General features: G+C 41.4%; 1 protein-coding gene across 1 annotated transcript; it reads left to right on the plus strand.

Moving 5' to 3' along the window:
• The first annotated feature begins 281 nt into the window (after nucleotides 1-281).
• On the plus strand, nucleotides 282-2889 carry LOC126001707 (granzyme B-like). The gene is made up of 5 exons (XM_049768960.1): nucleotides 282-333; nucleotides 1070-1223; nucleotides 1600-1735; nucleotides 1961-2218; nucleotides 2746-2889. The coding sequence occupies exons 1-5, from the start codon at nucleotides 282-284 to the stop codon at nucleotides 2887-2889; spliced, it is 744 nt and encodes a 247-aa protein (XP_049624917.1).
• The last annotated feature ends 6808 nt before the right edge of the window (nucleotides 2890-9697 follow it).

Here is a 9697-nt window from a genome sequence, read left to right on the forward strand (position 1 = left end):
CAATTGGGTTTCTGTTTGGGGTTGAAACAGGTGCTTGAAATGAGTCACACACACACACTGTGGCTGGCCTCTGATATCACTGAGTGATTCTCAGATACCACCAGAAAACGACATAAAAAAAGAGAGTAAGGGTTGAGTAGCTTTCAAGGAAGACTTCTGACAAAAGTACCACTAACCAGGAAGTCACAGTCTCTGAGCTCAACTACACATCCAACTTTTCCTGGAAGCTAAATAGTACAGAGGAACCCCAGCAGCATCTACCTGGATACTTTCCTAGGAAGATGTTTCTGCTCCTCCTGCTGAGCTTTGCACTGTCCCCCAGAGTAGAAGGAGGTGAGTGACCCTTCCTGCCCTCTGAGCCCAAATTATTCACTAGGGTGCTCCTGTCCTTTCTGTATGCACCAAGTCACTCTCCTCTGGAACATTCTGAACCCGTATCCTAGCCCACATCAGACCCCCAAGGATTATACTGAATGTGAACCAAAAGAAATGATGGGAATCTGACCTATAAAGAGTCTATGAGCACTAACCTTCTGATGCCACCTCTGCCTCTGGAACAGAACTTGGGGTGCATGGGAAGGGGGGTAATTGAAGAGTAGAAATCCCACAAGGAATTGAGAACATTTTCTCCCAGTTGGGGTAGAAGGGATCTCCTTTCAACAATACATTGGACAAAAAAAAATGGTATTGTTGTCCCCAAAGATCTGCTTCTGCCTGGCTTCATCCCAAAGTCCCTTAATCCCTCTCCCCAATTCTACTTTCCATCCAGGCACTGAGCAGCACACCCATTGTCAAGGATGAGAATCCAAATCTTGTCTACTTCCTGAATTTCATCCATATTGGCATCTCTATCCCTCCTAGTGGACCCACTTGGGTTGTTCCCACAGGCACCTCACTGACAGAGGACCCACTATAGGTCACCTTGGGAACAGGCTGAACAACACTTGGCCTCCTTCTAGAAAAAGATTTCCTTCTAAACATCACAGAATCAGTGTTCTCAGGAACTAAAGGCAGTAGAAATTACCAAGGGTATAGGAGGGTTACATAAACACAATTGATATTTCCTCAGGCGAGATCATTGGGGGGCATGAGGCCAGGCCCCACTCCCGACCCTACATGGCATATCTGAATACCTACAATAAGAACTCTGGTCAAATGTTTCAGTGTGGAGGGTTCCTGATTCGAAAGGACGTGGTGCTGACTGCCGCCCACTGCCATGAGAGGTGAGAAAAGTCACAGCCTCATCTACTGGAAATTCTGGGAGGGATCCTGGCTTTTACCTCAGACACTGTCCAGCTCTGGGAAGTGAGCCAGGAGAGTCCTTATTAGGACAGGCTGATGCAGAGGATGTAGTCTCATCCTGGACCTACACAGTAGCAGCTGGAGGCAGGTAATGTCATTTCTTCTGTTTTCCTGAAGTCACTGACCCCAGGAAATAAACAGTGTCAGAGCCATTAGCTGTAGAGAACTCCCTGAAAAGGTTCTAACTCATCCCTGGCTTCCTGGAGTCCCTCAGCCCTCAGCTGGGACCTCACCTGCCTCTTGCCTTTCAGAGGAATCAGACTGTTTTCTCTTTGTCCCCTCTCCCCTTGTGTATAGCTTAATCAATGTGACTCTGGGTGCCCACAACATCCAACAGCCTGAGGAGACCTGGCAGAAGATCTCTGTGCTCAAAACCATCCTCCACCCCAATTTTAAGTATAAAAAATTTTCCAATGACATCATGTTGCTGAAGGTAAGGAAGCCCTGATGTTGGGTTGTGCTGGGTCCACATGTTCACTCATACACACACACACACACACACACACACACACACACACACACTGACACCAGAATCCCTACTTCCATGCAGCATCTGTCCTTCCTGGTGGCTTGAGAATAAGACAAGCAAGCTGTTTGGAGAGAGGGGTCCTGCACAGGTTCTAAAATCGGGGCTAGATCCTCTCTCCTCTCTTCACAGCTACAAAGAAATGCCAGATTGACTAAGGAAGTGGGACTCCTCAAGCTGCCAGACTCCCAAATCCAAATGAGGCCAGGACAGGTGTGCAGTGCAGCTGGCTGGGGGAAGGTTAAACCTAAAGCTAATTTATCAGACCGACTTTTGGAGGTGGAGATGATTGTGCAAGAGAATGCCAAGTGCAAACGTCGTTATAGAAATTATAATGGAACCACTCAGCTGTGCATAGGGGACCCCAAGGAGAGAAAGGGTACCTTGATGGTGAGAATGGGTTATTATCCAGGAATATGGGAATGGGGTAGTCTGAGGAGAAACAGGCCTAGTCACTTGGCAGTGGTGACACCTTCAGCAGCTAGTCTGGGGTGTATTTTTCTGGGGGAAGACCTGGGCCTCTATGAGCCTCCAAGGCTGTTGGTGACAGTATACAGTGTTTCCCAGGGATAACCCACTGACACCATGCACAAGTTGGGGTGTTTCTAGCCATCTGATAAGTCCTCATGAACATCAGAGCTGTTCCCACTGCTTCAATGACTGGTTTACCCCCACTGAGTATCATCCACTGCCCATTCCCAGGCCCAACAGGTCATGGGCCACATCTCTTTATTGTGTGTACAGAATCCAGATCTGGAGACAGGGATCATCTCCCTGCATAAAAGTAACCCCCACAATGTTCAAGGTTAGCTTCCAGCAGGTATGACACAGCCAGCCAGCCTCTGATCATATTGCGTATCTCAAGACTCTGTTCTGAGCAGGAGTAGACAGAGCCAATCCTTCCTCTATATACACAGGGAGATTCCGGGGGTCCTCTTGTGTGCAACAATGTGGCCCAAGGCATCATCTCCTATGGAAAGAAAAATGGAAAACCACCCCGTGTCTGTACCAGAATCACCAATTTCCTGCCCTGGATAAAGAACACCCTGAGAAAGATGTAACCAGAGAATTCAAGGCCTTCTTTGAAGTCCAGAACCTCCTGAGAAAGAGCTCCAATTCAATAAAGTCTTTACAGCATCAACCTGGAGCTCTTGTGTGACCCTCATTCACAGGCTTTTTGCTCTTTGCTCAGGAGACAGCACAGAACTCCTGTCCACCTACCTCTGTCTCCTCTTTTCCTTTGTGGGAGGCAGACTGACCCTGAAGGAAAAAACATGGACTTTGGCCCAGACTCAGGGGGAAATCTGCCCTCTTGTTGAGTATCAGAGAGGAAGCTCACTCCCAGGCCTTGTACCCATACAGACACAGCCTAAGCTGAAACAAGATATTCAACACTGAGACCAAATTTATCTTTCAGGCCCTTCTCTACCCCTCAGAGCCCCTCTAGTCTTCTGGCTTGTTCCCTATCTTATACCCCTAGAGCTCTCAATCTTTCTCCTATTCTTCAGGCCCCAATTCTTTGAGCTGCCCCTATTCTGTTCCTCCCACAGGAGGAACTAGTTCTCTGTAGCATCAGTAGCGTCTCTCTACTGCGAAGCAACTCATCCAGGACCAGGGCATTCATTGGGGCCTGCTGTGCTGGTCCAGTCAAGGTCTCCACAGCCTTTGGACACTCACAGAACAGATCAGCTCAACCTCATAGCAAGTTCTAATCCTATAATGTTAAGTCCTCTAGTCCTGTCACTTCTGCCTCTGCTGCCTGACTCTCTGGCCACTGCTGACCTCTAGACTGAGCCACTGTCTGGTTCTTGGGGTCAGTCACTGAGGTAAAAGGTCCCTCTCTGCAGTGGGGCTGGACTCAGGAGTTTCACGACATATGCTCTGTGAACTCAGTAGTGTGAGAGAGGCCTGGAGGTGACACCACTTCTAATTCAGATGAAATGTACACCTGCTTCCAAGATGTACCTTATTTTCCTCCAGATTAGGGGAAAAATGGGCAAGGGAAGAATAGCACTAAAACAAAGAAAGAAATGAGTGAAGAAGGAAAATACCAAAGCCTGAGGAAGAGCTCAAAAATTTAACTGAAGGTTCTGAATTTAAACCCAGTCTCATATGTGCTCACTGAGAACTAACAACTATGCTTTGAGGTCCCACCACAGGCTATTCTAGACACAGCTCTGTGGTTGCATGAACACCATAGCTTAGCAGTTCTACCACAGGTGGATAACACCTCACAGAACTCTGAGCATCATGACCAAGAGCTTCAGAATTTGGTGAGCACCTTTGTGAAGACCACTGCACCCTAGAGAGCACCACACCCAGAATGTGCACGTGCACCACAAAGAGCTACCACCCCAGAGAGCCCCAAACTAGACAATTACACAGCACAGAAGCCCAATATCCACGAAGGGAATGGAGGAAGGAGTCTAGATAAAGAGCAGAACATCCTTTAAATGAAAATATCATCAAGCCCGTGCAGATCAGTTACTGCATTACTTGAGCATGCTTTGTGGGAAATTAACCTGAGCCCCTCAGGCTCTTTGAGATACAGAGGAGCTCTATACGGTTTCTTGGGGTCTGTGCTGCTAGGGAGACTACAAGGCCAGCTCCTCAAAGCTTGGGGGTCCACAGTCTAGAGAGCATTCTCAGGCCCACCACCTCACTCTCTTAGGCTCACAAAGCTGGAGTCAGGACCCAGGAAGAACACTGCTCTGTGTCATTCCTGCCAGTTGTTTCTTCATGGGTGTTTCCACATGTATGTGAAAGTGTCTTCAACTATGTGACCTTAGCAGAAATAAGTTTTATTTACATTGAAATCACACAGAATGGATCTACCAGCTTGAGGACATTGAGTACATTGGGGGTGAGAGTCAATTGAAACATCTGTTCCCTCCACATCTGTTCTTATGTTTTCAGAATCCTAAAGTTTTCCTTAAATAGCTTTCCACAATTCTGATTCAATTCACCCATATATTATCATTTTCTTAATTATGTAACGTTTTCTTTTTAATTATTTCCTCAGGTACAGGCTGCTTTTGTGTATGAGGTATTTGATTAATTGTATTAATTAATTGATTAAGTGTATAAGACAGTTTAAACCCTACAGAAGAAAAACAAGTACAGTAAAAAGAGTTTAGAGTAAAGTTGCCAATATGGCTATAGCCATCACTTCCAAATACTTCACTGTAATCTCACAAGGATACTCACCCGAGTTCCACCAGAAACTCAAAAAACTCACCCAGATTCCACTAGGACCATGTGTAGTCAAGGTCACAAAACACAATTTCTGACTCATAGCCTAAAAAGGTTCCTGACTTCAAGGTTCAAATGCCAAATCCCAGCACCATCCACTCCACTGTGTGGCCTTTTCTGTCCTTTCCTCACTCTGACACTCCAGAACAGGACAATTTCTTCATGTTCATTCTTTCACCTTAGGAGCTTTCTCTAATACAGGGTACCTACCAGTTAAACCACACATGGGGCTTCTGATACCCACTTATTAAGAGGTTCACATAAAATCTCAGGTAAGGCCTGAGGCCTACCCCCATGATTCTCAACACCCATCAGGTAATTCCATGTGAGGGCCACAAAGTGCAATTCTGCTTAAGCCCTGAGGTTCCAAAGATACATAGGCCCCCACAGGTACTAGGGGCCTCTAAGCTACAATTGATATCCTAGAGCCTCCTGGGCTAAAACTAGTGATATTTGGGGGATATGTGGTACTGAACCTAACCAAAGGGGCTGCATGTTTAATGGCTTCGTTATCACAGGTTTCTTTGTCTTCATATTTGCTTCTGTTTGGGTTGTTTATTTTTGTTTTGGTTTGGGTTTGGGTTTTGGGGCCACATCATGCAGTACTCAGGGGTTACTCCTGGTGCTGGACTCAGATATCACTCCTGGCAGATTTGGGAAACCATAAGGGATGCCAGAGATTGAATTCATGTTGGCCACGTGCAAGGCAAATGCTCTACCCACTGTACTATCACTCCAGCCCCTTGTCTTCAATTTTGAACCCTAACTCCAACACAACTCCCTCATCCTCTGGGTGTCCACTCCCTGTGCTAGCTGCCCCCATTTCATCCATAGAACTTAGTAAACACAGAATGTGGATTCAATAAACCCAAAGCCCTTAAATGCATTAACAGGTAAAATGTGGTATTGTGACAATGAAATATCAGTTACCCATTTTTAAAAAATGGGTACACATACTTCAATGGGCCTCAAAGTTATTGGACTGTTGAAAAAAAGCACAACAGATCAGATATGGCATGAATATGGCATGATTCTTCAAGTATACCAAGTTCAGAAAATGACCACCCACAGATACATAAAAATCAGGTATGATGTTTCAGGAAGAAACAGGAACATAATGGAGAAATAGAGGCCAGAAATCTCAATTTCTCCTCACATAATAATATATATTAATTATACATATTATATATTAATTATATTGTATAATTAATACACATACAATCATTATATCATATTATATATTGATTATATGTATAATAGCATTTAGATGATATTATAAAGTTATTTCCTTATTTCCTTTCAGATAGTTCAATGCTGATATATAGAAACAAAAGAAACCTGTCTGCTGCAATGTGTTATATTTTTTGTTCAACACAAGTAGCCATTTGAAATTTGTCTTATTTAGGTGATATTGGTTTGCATCAATAGTGTCCTTTGATCCTCTTCAAATGTAAGTTGTCACACCAGCCCTGCAGCAGCACCACATCTACTACATCTACTACCATCTACTACATCCCTTCCCTTCTGGCAACTTCAGGTATTGAAGGCCAAATCCAAGGGCCAGTTTACATTGATTTTTTTCTGTTCCCTTGCTTGCTTCATTTCCTAGATATGAGTAACATATCTAGAATTTGTTTCATCCAACCACATCACTTAGTCTCAAAGGACACAATATCACTATCTAATGGAATACTCATGGACTGCTGAATATATATGTACATATATGTGTGTTGAAGTTTCTTTATCCAGACTTGTCTCATCTTGGGTGGGCTCCATACTTTAGCTATTATGCAATAGAGTTGCTGAGAACAGAGAAGGAATCTTGCGGTTCTGTTTTCATACTCCATCAGAATCATAAGCCTAGGTATAGCATTGCTGGATCATATTAAATTTTCAGCTTTTTAATTATTTTCTGTATGAACTTACATACCCATATTTTCTTTTTCTCCACATCCTCACCCACACTTGTTTCCAACCTTTTTCACTCAGGGGTGTTTGGTGCTCTGTCACTGTGGGTTTGATTTGCATCTCTCTGTTCATATCATTTCTCTAATCATCTGTGGGCCATCTCTGAGTCTTCTTCTCACAAATGTCCTGTGCCTCTTGCCCTTTCTTTGACTGGTTTGCTTGTGAGATATTTTTGTTCTTGAGCAGTATGACTTCTTTACATCTTTTAGATGGAAACCTCTTGTCAGATGTACAAAATTCAAATGTCTCCTCTTAGTTGCTAGGTGGCCTCTTTGAGCCTGTACTATGGAAACATTTTTCATGTGATTCCATTTGTTTTGTCTTGTTTTTCCTTCTCTTGTCATTGGTGTTTAGTTTGCAAATACATCTCTCTTGCTTAGGGTCAGATGTGTAATACCTATGTTATTTTATGATTTTGGTATTGGCATCTATTTCATCAAATTTGAGGTAATTTTTGTGCTTAAAATTAAATGATAATCAAGTTGAATTTTTTGCATATGGCAGTTCAGCTTCCCCAGCAACATTTGTTGATGAAGTTGCTTTCTCTGTTATTATGGTTTGGGTTCCTTTATTGTAAATTAGATGCCCTTATTTGTGTGAGATGATTTCTATTCTGTTAGTCTGAGCCTGTTTTTTTTTCTATACCACATTACTTTAATTACTATTGTTCTGTAATATAGGTTAAAGTTGAGAAGGGAACTCTCCATTGTTCTTTTTCTCATAATTCCTTTAGCTATTCTCTTCTATTACTGTTAATTTAATGACAAAAGAACATACTTTAGGTTACTAAAGATTATTATCTATGAGCAATGATAAATAAGATTGTTTTAATTGTTTTGTCTTTTATACTTTAAAAATTACCTGTATTATTATCTATATAAAATTTTGATGCCTAGGAGATAATTATAAAGTGGTATTGACTTAGAGGTTTTATATGTAATTTTAATTACTTTTTATTAATAGTAACTTTCATATATATTAGCAATAAACCATCACTTTTTTTTCAAGTTTTTTTCTTTTTTTTCATATTTTATTTAAACACCTTGATTACATACATGATTGTGTTTGGGTTTCAGTCATGTAAAGAACACCACCCATCACCAGTGCAACATTCCCATCACCAATGTTCCAAATCTTCCTCCTTCCCACCCGACCCCCGCCTGTACTCTAGACAGGCTTTTCATTTCCCTCATACATTCTCATTATTAGGACAGTTCAAAATGTAGTTATTTCTCTAACTAAACTCATCACTCTTTGAAACCATCACTTTTTTAACTTTGCAACCTGCTGTCAAATAAATGGTTTATATATAGTATAGAATATTCCCTATATCAAGCATCTTCAATTGGAAAATGGTAATCCTTGGGGCCTCAGCAATAGCACAATGGGTAGGGCATTTGCTTTGCAAGCAGCAGACAGGATTCAATCCCCGGCATTGCATATGGTCCCCCAAGCCAGCCAGGAGTGAATTCTCAGTGCAAAGTCAGAAGTAACCCCTGAGCACTTTTGGATATGGTCCAAAAACCAAAAATAAAGTTTATACTAAGACAAAATAAAAATTAAAGGTCACCTTCCCAGTAAGTAATTACTCAGATGTTTCATGCAAGAAGAAAAAACAAAGTATTCATAAATATAACCCTGTCATAAACAAAACAAGTTTACTTTATCAATTGTATAAAACAGCATGAAAATATTTTGTCTCCTCCAATGAAAAGGAAGGCATTCACTTCAAGCATGAGCAAATGAAGTATTGTCATGATAATTTCAATTCTGAAAATAATCGAGATTTTTAAGTTCAGGATTTTCAAATTTAAAAAAATCCAGCTTTCAACTAAATAAAGTGTTTGCTTTTAATTGTTGCTAAATGAACAGTAACATTTTCAACTTCAATTTTAATCCACATGATGTCAAATATTGGCTTTTTTTTTCTTTTTGCTGACTTATTTGGTTAAAAAAAATAATACAATGGGGTCAACAGAGATAGCACAGCAGTAGGGTATTTGCCTTGTATGCGGCCAACCCGGGAAGAACTCAGTTCGAATCCTGGCATCCCATACAGTTCCCCAGCCTGCGAGGGGTGATTTCTGAGTGCAGAGTCAGAAGTAACCCCTGAGCACTGCTGGATATGGCCTAAAAGCCAATCAATAAATAAATAAAATTTAAAAATAATACATTCACAGTATATGATAATAAATGTAAGTTAACTGACTTTCACAGGAAGCCAGAATATAAATGTGTGTTTGCAGAGAACCAAAATCAACTTGATGCAGATACCAACTCAACCCTTTTAATAAGCTATACCAATATTTAAATGATCTAATAGACATAGATACAACAAAAATTATATAGGTAAAGAACCACAGTAAAATGAAAATCTTCCAAATCTTTTTTCTTAACAAACATGCTGAGGTCTGGTCAATGAAACTACACCATACATATTTTTTATTCCTCCACTACATGCTCTCACTGTCTTTGTACCGCCTACTTACATATCTAACTCCAGCATTCCTTTAGAGAGAGTTCCTTGACTCATATTTCAAAGAACATAGGGAAAATACTAAAGGAATAGAGCTAAGTAAAGATAAAAAAAATAAGGTAGACTTGTCTATATAATATGAACCCAAGTTTTTTTAAATACATTGATTATAG

Source organism: Suncus etruscus, chromosome 2 (assembly GCF_024139225.1).
Source record: "Suncus etruscus isolate mSunEtr1 chromosome 2, mSunEtr1.pri.cur, whole genome shotgun sequence".
In the NCBI taxonomy this organism is placed as follows: Eukaryota; Metazoa; Chordata; class Mammalia; order Eulipotyphla; family Soricidae; genus Suncus; species Suncus etruscus.